Here is a 20464-nt window from a genome sequence, read left to right on the forward strand (position 1 = left end):
CTCAGCATGGACTGTTACGCTACAGGCTCGTTCGTGTCTCGTGTTTCGTTCCACATAATAAATCAGTGCAACAGCAAAAACGAAAACACTAAAAAAAATTGATTCATCTACAAAAGCATTTTGAAAAGGTTGTTTCATAAGCTTGTTATGGTAGGCTCTATGTACAAACTTGAAGATAGAATTATAAAATACTGGAATTTACAAATTTGAAAAAGAATAAATGTTTCAAATGCAAAACAAAATAATGAACATGTTCCAATGCAAATAACAAATATCTTTAATGATATAAGCAAGCTTTCCCCTTACTATTAAATTAATCCAATTTACCACTAATATGCGTTAAGTCCAGCGAATTAACAAATCGAATGCGTTTAATTTGAAAAATCATTAAACAAGGGCTGCACATAGCGCGGTATTCGTTATCCCTTTTGCGGTGAATGAACAGGATTTTAAAATGGATGGAAAAAGCATTTTTCCCAAATGACTTGATGAGTAACTGGTAATTGTTTACTTTAGCTACTTTTCCCCCTGTAAGTGGAAAACATGTTTTTATTTCGTGAATATGCTAGTTTAGTGTTGCAGATTCATAAAAAAGAGGCGGAAAGCGAAAATTTTTAATAATTTATTAATGAGACTAAAAGTAAGTTCTACCTACTAACCTTGCACATAGGGTTATTGTGCTCCCGAAAGTAAGGTTTTTGGCGAAGCTAGTTTAATGCGGCTACGCCGCATAGCCGAGTCCAAGGATCCGAAGCGGCGCAAAGCCGCTGAGGATCCGCTGGACGAGCCTTCCTTGTACTTGTCATCAGAAACGCAAGCGAACCTGTGACCCACTCGTTTGCCCGGTATACTCAAACATAGGGGCTATCCCTAGTTTAAGTCCGACTGAGCGGCAGCGAAGTCGGACAGCACCCAATTGAAACGATGTGGCGTAGCCACATTAGGCAGTGACAATAATTTAATTTTTGCCGATGAATACAATCCTATTGTTACTAAATAAAACATTGTTAATGCCTAATGTGGCTACGCCACATCGATTTTTTTCTCATGCTGTCCGACTTCGCTACCGCTCAGTCGGACTTAAACTAGGGATAGCCCCTCTGTTTGAGTATACCGGGCAAACGAGTGGATCACAGGTTCGCTTACGTTTTCGATGACGAGTACGAGGACTACGGCTATGCGGCATAGCCGCATTAAACTAGCTTCGCCAAAAACCTTACTTCCGGGAGCACAATAACCCTATGAACAAAGTTATTAGGTACAACTTACTTTAAAGCTAATTAATGAATTATTAAAAATTTTCGCTTTCCGCCTCATTTTTATGAATCTACAACACTAAACTAGCATATTCACGAAAGAAAAACATGTTTTCCACTTACAGGGGGAAAAGTAGCTAAAGTAAACAATTACCGAGTAACTTTTTCATCAAGTCATTTGAAAAAAACTTTTTCCATTCAAATGCAAAACAAAGTCTCGGTACTACATTTCATTGTGGAACTTAACCTTCGCTCTGGGCAGACTTCGCAGCCAGTTCATAATGTACATGACAATTTCAAGACCTGTACTCTCGCTGATCACTGAGAATTCAAGGTTCGAACATTATCAACCCAGCATCATTTCTTTCGATTTGCCGGAGCATTTTTGCATACAGTGGATATGTAATCTATACCTCCTACTCAGTATAATCCAACAAATTCGCAATCTGATAACTAGCAATGAGAAACAAAAGAGCAGTAGATTATAAAAGGCAGGCGCACAATTGATTGTAAAAATAAAGCCTGCGACAGCGAATGTATAAGCGTGTGGAAATTAGAGTGTGTAGAAACAAAGCTTACCTGTGGACAGCATTTATCAATTACATCAATCAACGGTGGCTCGGTTTCTGCGATGCCCAGTGCTTTCATCAAAACTTTCACCTGTTGTATTCGAGATGAACATGCAAAAAAAGGAAAATAATTAATGAATGAGACAGAATATATCTACTGCAAACAGTGGGGATTAGAGCGTAATTGAATTGCGGTTGCCAATGTTATTTAATCAGATTGGAGATTCTATTTTCGCTGTTATGTTATGCGTTAAATTACATTTTTAATGTCGTTTTGCTTGAAGCGAAGCTCAGTTTGTTTCTAACCCCAACTGCTGTCAAAATGTAAGAACTGACAGTGGTTGGGGATGCAATCTGATTCAGGTTCGGGGTCAAGTAAAAATGGCATAAGCATGCCATATAATTATGTATTTATTTACAATTCGCTGTAAGGTTTACGATCTATTCAAAAAGTGACTAAAACGGGCGCTTAACACAAATATTAGAGTAGGGTTGGGTCAAGTAGGTAATTTTTGGAGAGCTCGTATGATGGCGTTTTCGCACTGATTATGACAAAAAGGACTCGTTGCAAATGTCTGGCAACATTTTGACTACATATAATAATTTTACGCCTGGCTAAAGTTTTTTTAAACTAAATTCAATAAGACAAAGGTACATTTTTCGATGATTTTTTTAAATCAGAGGGTATGATATGTCACTATATTCAAGGTTAAATAAAACTATGTACACACCTAGAAAATAAGCGGTTCAACTTTGATTTGAAGAGTATGAGTACTACAGATTATTTAAAAATTAATAACACAAATAGTAAATGAAAATTAAATGAATCCATTGACGTCATTCAGGTAAGACAATGAGGAGGTGGCAAATGATGTCAAAAATCATGAAACCGCGGAAAGAAATGTTGGAAAAACGTATGTTTTGAGCAGCTCCGTCTGGTTTTGCACTTGTGAATGACTTGTTCGGTGTCCTCGTCGTCGCCAGGGTGAGTAATGGAAGTTGTGCATTCCGGCTCACGTAGTTGCTTATCTGTTGATCTACCACGTTTGCGCTTCGGCGTATTTAATTGGATTTCTTTTCCTTCTGTTCACAGTAGTTATCACACAGATATCAAGTAATGTGCAGATTACCTTGATATTCGACGATATTAAGTGGCATATCTCTTGATAATCCATACGATTCAATGTCCTCTCATCTGTTTGATATCCGGGATATCATGAACGAAATCAAGTTAATGGTATGCCTGATAACTTGTAATAAAAGTAAACAATTGATCAGATGACTTTAGTTTTTGGTTGACTACCTAGAATCACTTCAGTGTACAGATCGTTTTTATGCCGTGGAAATTAATTTCGGTCGGTTCGTCGTGTGTGAAGTTAAGAACTTCCGTAAATTGCTGTCACGTTGCTGGGACGTTTCTTGCGCGTTTTTTCGCTGGAAAAGTATACCAAAGGATCGTTGGACAGTCACATTATGGAATACGCCGGAGGAAATAGATTCCTGAACTGGGATAACTCTAAAAAGCGTTTCTCGAAGACAAACACCGAAGAAGATTACAAGTAGTAATCGAAATACCAGGAATCTGTTAAATGGTGAAGTGCAAGTGCATTTAACTATAAACGTAGTTTAATTAAATGGTAGTAAACATATATAAGGTGTTTCTCGAAGATTTTTCTTCACGACAGAAGCATCATCGGGAAAGAAAATAAGCGGGACGAACGAATACACCTCCGCGCTCGAAGATCAGCACTTCTGTGCGAACGCTGTTGCTACGAACGAGAGTGTAAGAAGAACCAAGTTATTGCGAAAGTGAGAAAGGCGAACACACTGAAAAGTGCGTATGCACACTACACGGATAGCTTTATTTGGTCATCGATGGCATGTTTTTCTGCCTGTCTCTCGTTTTTTCGGCTGTGTAATTTGTCCGTTGGGCGTATTCGGCCTATTTACTTATTGAGTGATTACTGGAGGTTTACTCTATGGGGTGCATGGGAATAGCGGCGGAGTGCGTGCGGCGAGAGTGAGGGATGAACGAGCTCAATATGTTTGTGTGTCTCGGTGCACACCGAGAAACAAAAATATGCAAAGGTCGCATGTTTTCCTTTATTCTGTTGTGATTTTTATGCATTTTTGGAGCGTACTACTGAAGAATATTCGTCGAGCCCGAATATGTCCAATGCGTGCGGTTAGCAGCGTGGCAGAAGAGCGGCGAATTAATGTATATGCTGTAGAAAAACTGGTATATTTTTCTATAAACAAATTTATATATCCATTAGATTATATTCAATTTTAAACGCTAAATACGTGTCTATTTCTTACCTCATGTAAGGAATCGAAAATCTTATTGTAATGGTAAAATCGAATTGATACAAACATTACATTACGGCGGGACTGGTTGAGAGGGGGTCCAAAATTTCGATTTTGAAATGTTCATTGTACAATACGTGAAATGAAATACTCTCATTTAATTAAAATCAGTTTAGGTGGTCGAATCCGGTTTGGAATGATTTTGAAATTAGTACGAAAAACCTATTTTAATCCACCTAGAGGTGCAATTGTGCCTTTTTCATTTCTCCAAACTATGATTTAATAGCTGGTTCGTACAATATAACATTATGGAAATGTCTTTCATTCTTATTACACTTGGTAAGTATATATAAGAGCACCTTTTTGCATTCGTCGCGGTATCGGTTTGAATCGGAGTTTTCTATGTGATCGCACTCCACAACCCGTAACTCCGGACCCGGAAGTCGGATGGAGATGGAATTTAATATCAGTTTCCGGGGACGCAACACCTTTCATATGATACTAAGTTGATCAAATTGATCTAGCCATTTTCGAGATATCAATATAACCGTTATTCTGAATTTGGATGCTTCCGGATCCGTCGATGGTGGCCAGTGTGGCCAAAGAGACTTTGAATGACTGTTGGTGACCTAGATCTACAAATTCAACAGTTGTGTTTACATTTTGGAAAAAAAATCACCTTTTTACATTCATCGCAGAATTCATTAGAATCGGGATTTGCTGCGTGATCGTACGTATCACCCTGTAATTCAGGAACCAGAACTCGGATCCACACAAAATTCAACAGCAGCTGATGGACCTTTCATTTAAAATCAAGTTTGTCAAATCGGTTCAGAAAATTCCGAGAAACCGATGTGGACAAATCAACAAATTTTGTTTTGTAACCATACTCTTCAACTCGTAGCTCGGAACAAGATGTCGGTTGAAAATGAAATTCAATAGCAACCTATGGGAATATTATACCTTTCAATTGAATCTTAGTTTGTAAAAATCGGTTCAGTCATCTCCGAGAAACCGATGTGAACATTTTGTTAACAAATCCGCACATACACACTCATACATACATACATACATACATACATACATACATACATACATACATACATACATACATACATACATACATACATACATACATACATACACACATACATACACACAGATATTTTGCGATCTCGGCGAACTGAGTCGAATGTTATATGAGACTCGGCCCTACGGGCCTCGGTTAGAAAGTCGGTTTTTGGAGCAATTGCATAACCTTTCTATATGAAAAAGGAGCGGCGACGCAATACTCAACTGCATATTTTGCCTTCCATTTGAGACTTGGTTTGAGAAAATCGGTTCAGTCATCACCGAAGAACCGATGTGACTTTAATTGTGGAATATGCCCGGAATACCGAACTTCTGGAATCGTCGATAGTGGAGAATATATTCAAAGAATGTTTGATTGGCGATCAGTGATCTAGATCTGCGATTAGAAGTAATTTGGTGACCATTTCAATAGTTTTTAGCCTTTGAGGTATTACGATTGTACCGATTTATATGGGAAATTCCAGTGTATCCTTACTAATACCCCTGTAACTCCGGAAGCAAGAGTCAGAACCGAATGAAATTCAGCAGCAGTCAATGGTATTACTGTATCTTTCATTTGAAATCAAGTTTGTAAAAATCGGTAGAGAATTCGTTGGGGAATGGGTGTAATATTAGCTTAGGAACTTGGCGGGTTCCCCGGGGGCGTCAAGAACCGTCATAGGTGGCCAATGTGGTCAAAGCTGCTTTAATTGATCATTAGTGATCCAGACCCGCAAACTAGAGTAATGTTACATCAATTTTAATATGTTTTACATCATTTTAACATCATGGTGGTACCAGTTTATATGGGAATTTGCTGTGTGACCGCACTCTTCAACCCGTAACTCCGGAACCGGAAGTCGGATCAACTAAAAATTCAATAGCAGCTTATGGGAGCGTTATACCTTTCAGATGAAACTAAGTTTGCGTAAATCGGTTCAGCCATCTCCGAGAAAATTGTGTGAGTTTAAATGACACACACACATAAACACACACATACACACACACATACATACACACACAGACATTTGCCGATCTCGACGAACTGAATCGAATGGTGTATGACACTCGGCCCTCCGGGCCTCGGTTAAAAGGCCGATTTTTACAGTGATTGCATAGCCTTTCTTTATATGAGAAATGCAAAAACTAGAAACTATTTTAAAATTTCTTAAGAAGTTAAAAAATTGCGGAGGGGGGGTTCAGACCCCCAAGACCCTCCCCCTGGATCCGCCAATGGCCCTGTATACGAAATGGGTAATCGGAAAATCAATGGAGCTAACACCTACCTATATCCTGGAACCAAGTTATTTGTATGCGTAAAAATAACTTTTTTTCCGTAAATCGCTGCTGACCAGTGGGAAATCGTCGCTGTTGTGCTATCTTATGACAAACGCCATTTTGGGGCAAACTGAGTTGGATATGCCACATTACTTGTCTAAAAAATCTCTACGTAGTGGCGTTTTTCAGAATTTTGACATTCTGCTTAGTTACTGAGATATAGCGGGAAACGTGCTTGAAATGACTATGTCTGGGGATTGGCTCAAGTTATCTTGATGCTTAATATGTTTTTATGTGTAGAACTATACGAGAAACACATTTTTAAAACAAAAATACACTAATTGAGAGAAAAATGCAGTTTAGGTTGTAAACTGGAAATTTAGCATATTTGACAACACTGTAATCAAAAATAACTATTTTTCCAGATTCCCTAACTCATTTCCTTCAAAATGCATCTCACTGATTGGTTATAGACCAAATGAAGTCAAATATGAATATGAATAAAAGTTAATAATTGATGATTTTTTTCTATGGAAAATTTTCCATGCACGATTATGACACGCAATACATATTTTATCATCAATACACACCTATGACGCGTGTGAATATATGATTGAATTGCATGGTCTGATGATTCAACTATATAGTTGAATCAATTATGGAGTATGGGGCTGCGACATAAGCCCTGAGGAAGACTCGTGTAATTCTAATCAGTCCATTCTCACATTCGTACGGTAACTCCCGGAACGAGAAGTCGATCTTTCTAGACCGTGTCATGTATGGCCGCTTACAGAGTGACGGCGTGAAGTTGAGCTGGGGCTGATACTGACAATAGGATGCGAGATGCGAGAAACCTGCTTGCAGCAAACTGAAGGGATGATCAAAGTGAAAGCCGAGCGGATCTGCATCAACTGCCCTTTGACTGCGACAGGCTCCAATTGATTTGCTAGGCAAGCCAGTTTCTCACACGCATCTTAATGTTAGCACCAGCCCCAGCTCAGCTTCTCGTCGCCTCTCTGTAAGCAACATATAGCGATAAAAATAGTGCTAATCCGCTTTCAATTTTATCTTGAACTTTCTCCGCCTCTTCGAGGTTGTAAAGCTTCTTCATTTGTGTGTGCGCGTTAGCCGTTAGTCGATCAGCAGAGCAGTAGCAGTGTTTTGTCTCTTGTCAGATGCCTGGATACCGTTATCGAAGATAAGTTCCGCTACTATATCACGTTTTCCCATCTTGATTCTCCTATAAACGTGCACTGGGAAAGAGGCCCGTATAAAATAACTTCCTGTGGCAAGGTGAGATACATGTCGAACAAAATCGGCTTCCCGGCTCAACCTTCATCCATGCTCGTCCACCAGGCCTTACATAATCTTCTTCTAGGCCAAAAACACAAGGGTTTGGATTGATTGCAGATTTCTCGAGTTCTGACGGAACGATATTCAGCCATAACAGAAATATCGAAAACACGCTCTGATAAGCTTCGGGTGGTGGTAAATAGTTTAAATCAGGGGGTGGGCGTAGCGTAGTTGGTAAATCGATTGCCTTGTACGCAGCGCACCTCGGTTCGAGTTCCGACCCCGCACATAGGGTTAAAAAAATTTCATAAGAGATTTTTCTAACTCGAACAAGCGAATGACCTTAAGGTTAAAACATCTATAATCGAAATAAAAAAATAGTTTGAATCAGGCAAATGATATTGCTGACAACGGGCCTTTTACGACCTAGTACAGAGCATATGTATCAAATCGGGTTAAAGTCGGTGGGGTCGCCTCCAGTTCGAGTTTGAATTGCGAGGATCTGATGACACATGGGGTTGGCTGTTTTAAAGACCCAATGCTCCAGCTAGTGAAAATACTAGAGTCTGCTCTACCCAACTACCTCCTTTTTGATAAGGTACGTCTACCTGTTTGCATTTTTATGCCGCGGGTCATAATTGGGACATACAACCTGCCATTGTAACAATAAGGTTCGGTATGGGCATATGGTGGGAATCATGTAGAAGATTCCTGTGGAAGGGATGTTGAAAACTCTGTGTGGGAAACCCACATGTTCTTCCGACACGCCCCGCGAACAAACTACCACGAGCACAATCTTAAGCGCTCCCTTCAGGGACGCTCTAAGCGATCTTTTGCAGAAATGCTAAAAATAGCTATGCCATTGGACCATACGAACATCGATACTAACTTGTCTACTGACAAAGATGACTTTGATGAACCCCAGAAGAAAACATCTTCTGCTGTACCTAGAAGCAATAGAAAACATTTCCTCTCCTAAGCTTCGCTGTAAAGGCCAAAAAGGGTCCCTTCAAGGTCCGCCAAAAATAAGTAGCTAGAAAGCAAGTAGCTTCCAGTCTTAGAAACCTTAGCTTAGAAAAGGAGTTCCCAGCACTTCTTAGGACATCAAAAACCCCAAGTGTCCCCATGTCTCAGCTGGATAATGAAACCAGCGCTGGATTAATAAAAGTCTCCAACATTGTGAACCGTATTTTACCAATTTTAATTATTTCTCCCTTCGAAGCATCTTGATAAGCTTTCTCCCCACAATAAAAACATTCTTGATTCAGTTCACTGCAAAATGGCCCTCCTTTCAGCGATTGTATCCTTCGATGGTTATTTCATCGAACGAGGTCGCGGATAGTATCACTGTTCTACAATGAAATTGCAGAAGCATTATCCCAAAAATCGATTCTTTTAAAATTTTAATAAATAATTTAAAATGCGATGCAATTGCTTTATGCAAAACATGACTTGCTTCAGAAATACATCTGAACTTTCGCGATTTTAATGCTATTCCATTAAATCGAGAAGAGCAAATACTTTTAGCAACCTTTCCTCGGTACCAAGCAATGAAGTTGTCGCTTGCCAAACAAGAACTAAAGGAACGCGTTTAGACCTTTGCATTGCTTACACCTACATCCGCCATAGAGCCTCAGTTGGCCACCGACGGCTTTGCGATATTGCGGAACTCCTCTTCACGCCGTGGCTAATTTCAGGTGATTTGCATTCCCAATTTCTGAATGGCAGTAAGAAAGCTAGCTTCAAGTCGAGAATTGGTCCTTCGGTCCCTTGTGCCATTTAGTACCTCTTCCTCGTCGAGCTCCCGACCTGCTCACGAACTACTCGGTTCAGTCCCTGATGATGGATCTAGCTTCCACCAACGAAGAGTTCCCCGGCGAGCCAACCAGCTAGGCGCCGATGTCAGTTCGGCGATTCCTGTACGCTGGTGCCCCGACGACCCGCGACTGGTGGTGTCTCGTTGCGGTTTACTCAGTTTAGTACCCGGCGGTGAATTTAGCTTACGCCAACAGAGAGTTCCCCGGCGAAAGAAGTTCTCCCGACACCAATTCTTTAGTTATTCTCTATATTTGTATCGGACCAATCGGTAGGGTGCCGTGGTAGGTCCTGCGATTCTGGATGGAGCGTAGCGTCCCATATTCAGTGCTCTGTCGCAGTCAACTCGTGTAGTCCCCGTCGGTGGGGTGGATCTAGCCTACTTCGGTGGAGTTTCCCGGCGGTGATTGCTCTCACCGCCTGAAGTACATCACCACTCTGTTGACCGCGTATGCTTGAAACGGGAGGATCGGACATCAGTCCGGATAAACGTATCCGGACTGATGTCCGATCCTCCCGTTTCAGGAATCTGCGTGTCGCTTCGAACCTCAGACATTTGAAGACCACATGTTCCGCTGTTTTCTCCACGTTTATACACTCCGGACAAAAAGGTGACACCGCGTGTTCAATCCGATGAAGGTACTGTTTGAAACAACCACGACCAGAAAGGAACTGCGTCAGATAGATGATTACTTCACCATGCCTCCCAGGTCGGGAGAACCGGTATAAGTTTGTGAGTCCACCTTGCTTTTTTCGAACGAATCACAATCTTGCTACCATTTGGCTATCGAGTAAGCTCTCATTGTTTTTCGTATTCCCCTGGTCTCCTTCTGGTTATAGCATTCGTTATCTTCCACTAAGATGATGCCGATAGGGATCATTCCAGCGATTCCTCTGATGAGAAACGCACTGGTGACCCGCATGGCCATAAGCCAAAACGTACTACTCAGTTTTACTCGATTCCCCTGTATCTCCAGCGCCGCAACCCACACAGGGCTTCTGGACCTCAGTATCGACGATGATACGATAGCCAGAAGACGCCTCATGCTACTACTTGCCCCGGCGTTGTTCGGAATAATTCTGGCTAAAGCGTTGATAGCTTTGGCTGCCTTCTGGCAGGCATAGTCGACCTTGGTGTTCAGTCGCTCTTCGATCGTTACGCCAAGCTGTTTCAGCCCCCACTTTGAGACTATGACGTGCTTTCCGGCAGTGATACTACTCGCTGCAGCACTTTACAGTTTCTGGCCAATAGTAACTCCCTTTTGTGGTGAGCTATCTGCAACTTAACTCCATGCATTCAGTGTCCAATCCTGTCGATTGCCTCCATCGCCGACAATTCCATCTCTTCCGGCGTCTCTCCCAGTACCGATATTAAGATGTCGTCCGCGAAACCGACGATCTCTACACCCCTAGACAGCTAAAGCGTCAGAACGCCGTTATTCATCCCTTTCCAAAGCGTTGGACCCAGGATAGAGACCTGCAAGACTCCTGCCGTAATTCTAACCGATTTTTGTTCTCTGTTTGACTCATAGATCAGGGCTCAGTTTTGGCAATAACTCCTTAGAATTTTACACAGGTAGCCAGAGACCCTCATTTTGTACAGTGATTCTGCAATGGCTTCCCAGCTTGCGCTCTTGAACGCGTTTTTGACGTCTATTGTTATCACAGCACAGTATCAATTGACTCTTCTTTTCTGTTTACGCGCCATGTCGGCTATCTCGATCACTGCCCGAATGGCGTCCACTGTAGACTTACTCTTCCGGAATCTGAACTGAAACACTTTCTGAACATACCCGGAAGTGTCTGGATTGCGGCTATTAATGCGATGTTGGGTATTCCATCTGATCCGATCGCTTTCTGTACCTCCGAACCCTTTGCCAATGCGATGAGTTTCTCGTTAGAGACTTGTATCACTTCGGCAACGTCCCGCTCTACCTCGCTATACGGTATAATCGACCATATCATTGGACCGTGCTTCGGAAAGAACCCTGCTACGGTGTAACCCGTCAGGGTGACAATTTAGCACTGGATGGAAATATACCTATTTTTGGCTATACACTCCGTAGAGTGTATTTGTTTACGAAAGCTATGCTCACCGCTGTTCGATACCGTTCACATTTAGTTTGTAAATTTTTGCATAGGTTCGCGTTTGTGAACGGTTTTGTGCGTGCAGATAGGTGTAGTAAATTTTGTTTTATGTTTGTAAATTAATAACATAGGGCTTAGGTAGGTCACCGCTCTCCTCTTGCTATTGGTTGCTGTTTATGCTGCAAGGGAGATGACAGCTATGCGGCGATGCGGTTTTGTGGTGTCGGGTTTGTTTTGATCGAGTGAGGCCATCGAGTTTTGATCAGAAAGAGACGGACCACGGCAACGAAAAGACGTTCAGAAAATTGTTTTTTTCGGGACAATTTCCCGCCACCGTAACCAACGTTCAGTGCGCGTATGCGACGGTAGATTTCCGTCGAAAGTGCCTGCCCGTGGTCCGGGTGCTCAGTGTTTTGTGGTGTTGGGTCGCCGGATATCGGAAGCTAATCGCCAAGGAGCCGTTCGCTTCCTCGGCTAAATAAAAAGAAACCCAAGTGACACCAGTACCGTTCTCACTGGGGAGGATCAGTCGAACGAGCCTAGCTCTCCTCCACAGTTAATCGCAAAGGAAAACGAAGCAGGGCGAACAAAGGCTCCCCTGATGTAGGTAACTGCGGTGTCAACCTGGGCTAGTTGTGCTGGTGCACTCATTGCACAGCTTAGCATCCAGTTTGGTTAGAGCTTCCAACAGGCTATATCCTCTAATAAAGGTATGTCTGCTTTCCCGCTACACTACCCAAGCATTGAAATCTTTTCTGATGACTACCGGTCTTCGTCCGGCTAGCTCTCCAGTAAGCTTATCTAGCATCCGATGGAACTGCTCTACCGTCCATTTAAGGGGTGCGTAGACAATAATTTTGGCAATCACGAATCCTTCGTATGAGCTTGACACCAATAATTTTATTTTTCATTCCCATCCCACCCTAGCAAATTAGGCATTCGGGTTTTTGCATAGTGCCGTGATAAGCCAACGCGAAACATATTACGCATGTACAATGTGTGTCTACTGCTTAGTTCATTTACCTGATTTCAATTACCAAAAGCCAAAAAAACCACGCTCTTCATTTTGAATACCACTGGTTCAAAATTATACAATACGACAAAATGTTTGGATAAACTGCAGGCCTTTTAAGAAAAACTAAAATGCACCTAAGTAATACGTCAAACTGTTAAATACGCAACCTCAAGCTATTACACTCAATGAACATAGAATGTACTTACCTCCTTCAAAATGTTAACGGCGAATTTCCGCGGAGCGGGTCGACAATTGCACAGCATCACCAATGCGAAACCCTCCACCAAATGCATGGTTGTGGCCAGCGGTTGCTCGTGATTTTTCTTACTTCCCGCCATTGCTGAACTGTGTCCCGTGGAATCGGTGCTGCCCCCTGCTGCAATCGTGGTCGTTTGCGTAATCGATGATATTCCGGAGCTACCACTTGAGTTCGAATTAATTGTGGCAGCATTTAGGGATGACATGTTTTGTTGTGGTAGCGATTTAGAAAAACCAGAATCCTGCTGTTGTTGCTGTTGATGAAACACAACTCGTTGGGCTGCCGCAGTATTTGAGCCTACTTTTGTGTTCAGAGTGTTATTGTTACTGTTGTTGGTACTACTATTGCTAATAGCATTCTTCCAAACTGTCAGAAATGCGAAAAGCATTCGCAGTCCGTTGTCCAATAAATGTGGGAATGTATCGACAACATCTCTTGACAAGAATTGAGTGAATCCTTGAATTACATCCTGCCGCCAGTCTGGAAAATCGACGACCAATGTTTGCAGCGATTGGTGTGCCAATGCTCGTAGTTCCTCATCCATATGAATCGTCAACCTTGACAGCATATCCACCAATTCGTGACCAGTCATATTGTCTGGAATGATTCTTGGCACAGCAGCAACACAAGTTCTAAACAGGTCAATCCGCGGTTTCCTTTCGCCGGTCAGCATCTCGTCCGGTTCTTTATTCAGATTTTGGTTGATCGTCATCATCAAAGGTCTTCCGCAGTGAATATCAAGCGCTCTCAGTATATCCACAAAAACACGTCGCACGTGTGGAAAATAGTTGGACATTCCAATACTTCGAGCTGTATCTTCCGTCAACATTTTGTTCAAGTAGGTTTTCTTCACTCGCAGTGTATTACCAGAGGGTAAAACACCAACCGTTCTCGGCATTGGTGGTTCGCCGTCTTTTTGCTGCAGCGAATCAGCCACAACCAGAAATGCTCTCAGTCCGATACTCATTCGTTCGGGTGTCATAATAATTTTAATAGGGCGACCAACACACAATAGCTCAAATACAATATCACGCATAGCAAAGTCCAACCGTTCCTGGGCTATGAACTGTATAATCTTGACAAAAATGTTCAGCGGAGTGTCTCTCGGTACAACCGCTTTGGAGCCACGTGGAAACAATGAATTTACAATACTTTGCAAGCGTGAATGAGTCGCCGAGTTAGATTCACATTTGATTCTGATCATGTACACCCACAGCAACCGATACAATGACTCCAGTGCCACCCGACTCATCTTGGGATCCTTGTTTTTCAGATTGCTTAAGCACATGGCTAAGAAACAATGCCAATTGCTAAGGAAAAATGATTTCTGTGACACGCACAGCAAGCACGTTACTAATGGAAACAATGCTAGCTTGTGTTTGGACTTGGTACACGCATCCAGTGTTTGTGAGTACAGCAGATCGACGAAATTTTTCACACATGGCACATTGACTTCGTTTTTGACGGCCTGAAATTGAGAACAAAAAAATACGTATGTTATTAAGAGTATCTACACAACAATTTTAAGAAAAACTACTGCGGAACTAGTTGATTTATCAAACTGATACCAAAAAACAAAAGGGATAGGATAATAGGAAAGACTATCGAATTGTTTAAATTGCAGCAGAACGAAGATCAATGTCTATCTATGCATGGCTAGTAAATTGGTTAAGTCATCACCGAAGAACTTTAATTGTAGAATATGCCCCGAATCCGAGACTTCCAGAATTGTCGATAGTGGACAAGATATTCAAAGAATGTTTGATTGGCAATCAGTGATCTAGACCTGTGGATCGAAGTAATTTGATAACTATTTTAATATATTTTTAGCCTCTGAGGTATTACGATTGTAACGGTTTGTATGGGAAATCAGGTCAGGTGGCCAATGTTGTCGAAGCTACTTCGATTGGTCATTAGTGATTTGAACCTTCAACACAAGTAATGTTGCACCCATTTCAATATGTATTACATCATTCGAGCATCGTTGAGTTACCTTTCATTTAAAACTATGTTTTTCTAAATCGGTTCAGACAACTTTGAGAAACTTGTGTGAGTTTAAATGACAAATACATAGATTGATTGCATAGCCATTCTTTATTTGAGAATGGCAAAAAGGTGCAAAATCGTTGATTTTTGTCCCAAAAAGTCAATTCTTGTTACTATGTCCTAAGTGCCGCAAGGTTGTACTGTATCGCCGAAGGTAAAACATGATGATGAGTAATGTTCTATGAACGAACATGGGTGAAAAGCCCAACTCCTACCAGCAGAAGGCAAATGGTTCTACAAATTTCCTTTTGATCATGTCCATATGAGCCTACCTAGTCCTAGTTTTTCCGTTCTAAGTTTATATTTGAATTTGCTCTAGAATACTTATCCGTCTTTCAGTGTCATTCCTTTTGTTTCTCTTGTCTTAACTTTTCCGAAAATATCCAACAAAATCCATACAGCAAAGTTGTCAATTTTTTTTATGTTTAAGAATGACTATTTTTCTGGGGCACTTCCAGAACCAGCTATGGTGGTAAATCTGGTCAACGAGACTTTGGTTGGCCGTCAATGACCTAGAACTGCCAATGGAAGTTTTTTGGCTCCCATTTTAGCAACATTTTTACCTTTTTGCATTCATCGCAGTATCGGTTTGAATCGGAATTTTCTATGTGACCACACTCCACAACCCGTAACTCCAGAACCATTTAATTTGAGACAAGGTTTGATCGAATCGGTCTTGCCATCTCCGAGATGAAACTGCTATTCAAAATTTTGATGCTTCTGCCCAGGCTTCCGGAACCGTCGATGATGACAAATGTGGCCAAAGAGATTTTGAATGACTGTTAGAGACCTCCCTAATAAAAAGAAACTATACACGTACTATAACCCATATGGTAAAACCTTTCCATATATAGTTTGGATGGTATCCTGAACACGTCATTAAGTTATTTAACCATAAAACTACAAATCCAAGCAGTTACGGTCACATTTAGTTTACATTCTGGTATACACAGACGACATCGTCTTAGTTGCCACCGATGAAAACGCCAACAGAAACAAATTAAAACTGCAGACTGCTATTAGAAGAGGTACAGAATGGGCCGAAAGCGTAGGCTTTTGCATGTCAGTTGAAAAATCCGTAATCTCTCACCTTTGCCAACTATCACATCAGCCTTAGAGACGACCAATCACTGTTAACGGGTCAACTATTACATTTAAAAAAAAACAATAAAATCATCGGGATCACCCTAGACCGGAACTTTACGTTTCGACACCACTTCGCTAATGTTAAAAAGGAGGCAGAATCGAGAAGCCGATTAGTCAAAACAATTAGCGGGCGGCACCTAAACGGGAATAGAAAATCCCTCCTACAGGTAGGTAACAGTATACTCACAAGTAAACTTCTATACGGTGTTGAAATTTCGTCGAGAGCGTTCGCCAGTCTTGTTACAACACTTGCGCATCCACTTGTGCCGGTCTACAATAAAATGGTGCGAAATTGCTCTGGACTACTGCCAAGTACCCCCGCAATTAGCAGCTGCGTTGAAGCCGGAACCCTTCCATTCGACGTAATAGCAGCAACCTCGATAATACAGAGAACCGTTGGAATACTGGAGAAAACGACAGGGAACTACGACCCAACCGAATAAATAACTACTAAGATTTATAATGAATTTCCAACTGCCGCACACCCCCCGATATACAGGTTACATCATATATGGGATTTACGATGGGATCAAGATAAACCCAACATCGACTGGGCGATCAAAGACAAAGTTAAAGCAGGAGACCCCCCCAAAAAAACAGTCGCAATTTTCACAGAAAATCACAGTCGAAAGTACACGCATCATACGGCTATCTACACCGACGGATCCAAAAATGAGTATGGAGTAGGAATTGGAATTGCGCAACATCAATATGGAACCTTCTATAGGCTACCAAATGCTTACTCCATCTTCTCAGCAGAAGCAGCAACCATACACACTGCACTAACCAAACAAACGACGAACCCCAACCACCCAATCGTGATTTACACTGATTCCGCTAGCGTACTCCAAGCCTTGGAAAAAGGATCCAGTCCCCTGGATACAAGCCATTGAACTAGCATATAACACAACTCTTTGTTGGATGCCTGGCCACTGCGGGATCACCGGCAACAACGAAGCTGATCATCTAGCAGCTACCGGACGTAGAGGAACCTTACTAACGAGATATGTACCGGGTCCGGACATTAAGCGAAATTCTTCCAAATTCATAAGAGAGGAAGTTTTAAGATAATGGACAATAAATCGATCCGTGTTTCTTCGAAAAATAAAAGCAAACTTCGAAAAATGGACTGATAGAAAAGTAAGAAGGGAACAACAAATCCTATCTCGACTTAGAGCCGACCATACCCTCTTAACGCACAAGGAACTCTACCTCAACGGGAGACCAACTCAATGCGACACCTGTGCGGTTCAACTGACAGTGGAGCAAGCTTTACTCCGATGTCCCATCTACCACAATGCGAGACAAAACCATCAAATCGGAGATTCCATCCGAGATACGCTAAGCAACGATCCAGGTAAGGAACAACAACTTCTATGCTTCTTAAAGGATACGGAGATGTATAAACTAATTTAAAAAAAAACTATGTTAAAATGAAATGTAAACGAAAAACCAAATTCCAGAGTGGCGAATGAATAATAATTTAAAACCACTCTTATGTGGTTTTCGTTTGAAGCGAAACTGAGTCAGGTTCTAACCCCAACTGCTGTCAAAATGTATGAACTAACAGCGGTTGGGGTTAGAACCTGACTCAGTTTCGGGTTCAAGCGAAATCGCCATTAAATAAACCAAACAATCAATCTATTTATTTGTCTTATTCTTATTTTTTCCGAAAATATCCGACAAAATCCAAATAGCAAAGTCGATTCTTGTCAATTTTTTTTTTGTTTTTTATGTTTATTTTCAAACATTGGCCATTTTCCTGGGGCACTTCCAGAACCAGCTATGGTGGTAAATTTGGTCAACGAAACTACGGTTGGCCGTGAATGACCTAGAACTGCAAATGCAAGTTTTTTATTTCCCATTTTAGCAACATTTTTACCTTTTTGCTCCGGAACCATTTCATTTGAGACTATGTTTGATCGAATCGGTCTAGCCATCTCCGAGATGTAAAGGGCGAACACGAAATTATTGGGACACCGAAAATGTCATGCCAATTTTCTTATAATGTTTAAAATCAAACCAAAATTTTAGGGTAGTTTAATACATATATTTACTTCAAAAATCAAAAGAAAAGTTAATTGATGGAGCCTTGAGTGTAAAATTGAACGCATTTTCGCTTGAAGCCCTCCATCAAAGTCTTTACAGTGTCATCCGGTACCAGTTTCTCTGTTTGATTCCATTTTCTTAACATGTCCTTCTCGCCTTTGACTGTCTTCTTGCTCTTCCGAAGTTCCCGCTTCATCATTGCCCAGTACTGCTCCACCGGGCGCAGCTCCGGACAGTTTGGCGGATTCATGTCCTTTGGAACAAAATCGACAGAATTGGCCTCATACCACTCCAGCACACTTTTAGAATAGTGGCATGATGTCAAATCTGGCCAAAATAGCAGAGCTTCGTCGTGCTGCTGCAAGAACGGCAAAATGCGCTTCTCGAGGCACTCAGATTTGTAGATCTCGCCATTTACTGTGCCCTTTGTCACAAAAGGCTCACTCCTCAGTCCGCAAGAGCAGATGGCCTGCCAAATGAGATATTTGGAGGCGAACTTCGACATTTTCTTCTTCTTAAATTTGTCGTCCACATAGAATTTGCGCTTGCCGGTGAAAAACTCCAACCCCGGAATTTGCTTAAAATCGGCTTTTATATACGTTTCGTCGTCCACCACACAGCAGCCATATTTTGTCAGCATCTTCTCGTAGAGCTTCCGTGCCCGAGTTTTAGGCGTCGATTGTTGCCGCTCATCGCGGTTTGGGAAGTTCTGTACCTTGTATATATGTAGTCCAGCTCTCTTCTTTGCATTCTGGACGTAGCTCTGCGACATGCCGATCTTTTTAGCCAAATCACGGCTTGAGACGTTGGGATTTGCTTTAATCATCCGCTTCACCTTTCCCTCCGTCTTTTTGTTCTCCGGTCCCGGTTTTCTTCCAGCTCCTTTGCCGTGGTCCAACGTCAACCGCTCCTGGAACCGCTTCAACACTCTGAAGACGGTTGAATGGTGAATGTTCAACATTTTTCCCAACTGCCGGTGCGACAGGTCAGGAAATTCCAGGTGTTTGGAAATAATTTGTTCTCTCGACTCGCGTTGGTTCACCTCCATGTTCATTGAATCGAAAAACACGAGTTTGACAGCATGTAAACAATACATATCAATGAGAAAGTGTGCAAAATTTGGTTGATTTTTACCCAATGGTAAAAAAGTTATGCCCTGTTGAATGTGTCGCAATAATTTCGTGTTCGCCCTTTAACTGTTATTCAAAATTTTTATGCTTCCGCCGAGGCTTCCGGAACCGTCGATGATGACAAATGTGACCAAAGAGATTTTGAATGACTATTAGAGACCTCCCTAATAAAAAGAAACTATACACGTATTATAACCCATATGGTAAAACCATTCCATATATAGTTTGGGCGATATGCTGAACACGTCGTTAAGCTATTTAACCATATAACTTTTATTAGGGCTAGTACATACTACAAATCCAAGCAGTTGTGGTCACATTTAGGAAATATTATCACCTTTTTACATTCATTGCAGAATTCGTTAAAATCAGAATTTGCTGCGTTATCGTACTCGATCGTCACCCTATAATTTCGGAACCGGAAATCGGATCCACTGAAAATTCAATAGCAGCCGATGTACTTTTCATTTGAGGCTAAGTTTGTGAAAATGGTTCAGCTATCTGTGAGAAAAGTGACATTTTCACACAGACGCATACATACACACATAGTTGGAGCAGCATTGGGCTTTACTAAACCTCTATAAAATGCCATAAGAACGCAGCTTCGACGAAGCTAATCTGTGCCGCTTCTGCTGAGACCCTTAGTTTCTATAAATTAAAGATCTTAGCAATAAAAGCACCCTAGCTCAACCGGAGAGCTAACCGGCATATCAGGATCGATGTCAGAATCATCCTGATTACGGCATACTGGTCATTGCGAACGTCGACGGACAGGACATGGATCATGAATTGGATGGCGACTTTGGGCTGATAGGCGTGCTGTTCTACTTCCTGAGTAAGAAAGGATAACACCGACTTAAAATGGCGAATGGGCTAACAGCACGGATACCTCTGTCCCTTCAAAACCATGACACTTCTCCGGGTACGGTCAAAACTCGTCATCAATTGCTTGGTGGTACTAGGTTCGGTTGGACCATTCCCGATTCTACACTAGCGCCCTGCTTGGATCGAAAACCATAGGGTCACAAGAGGCTACTACGTATGACACGGCAATGCTGAGGGCTTGTGTAGCTGAGCGAGCATTGGCGTCGGCTAAGGCTACCTATCTTACTAGCCCCCGAAGCAGGAGAAACATAGGAACA

The 20464-nt window shown here is 41.8% G+C and overlaps 1 protein-coding gene across 6 annotated transcripts in view; it reads right to left on the reverse strand.

The window, feature by feature from the left end:
* LOC131689849 (protein furry) overlaps nucleotides 1-20464 on the reverse strand; it is a 411320-nt gene that overhangs the window by 352033 nt on the left and 38823 nt on the right. For all 6 annotated transcript variants that reach the window (XM_058975189.1, XM_058975188.1, XM_058975187.1 and 3 more), the window contains 2 exons: nucleotides 12899-14419; nucleotides 1836-1916 (listed from right to left, as the gene is read on the reverse strand). In XM_058975189.1, the coding sequence (XP_058831172.1) occupies nucleotides 1836-1916; nucleotides 12899-14419 (1602 nt within the window). The remainder of the gene's footprint in view (nucleotides 1-1835; nucleotides 1917-12898; nucleotides 14420-20464) is intronic.

The sequence above is a fragment of the Topomyia yanbarensis genome, chromosome 3 (genome assembly GCF_030247195.1).
Source record: "Topomyia yanbarensis strain Yona2022 chromosome 3, ASM3024719v1, whole genome shotgun sequence".
NCBI lineage: Eukaryota > Metazoa > Arthropoda > Insecta > Diptera > Culicidae > Topomyia > Topomyia yanbarensis.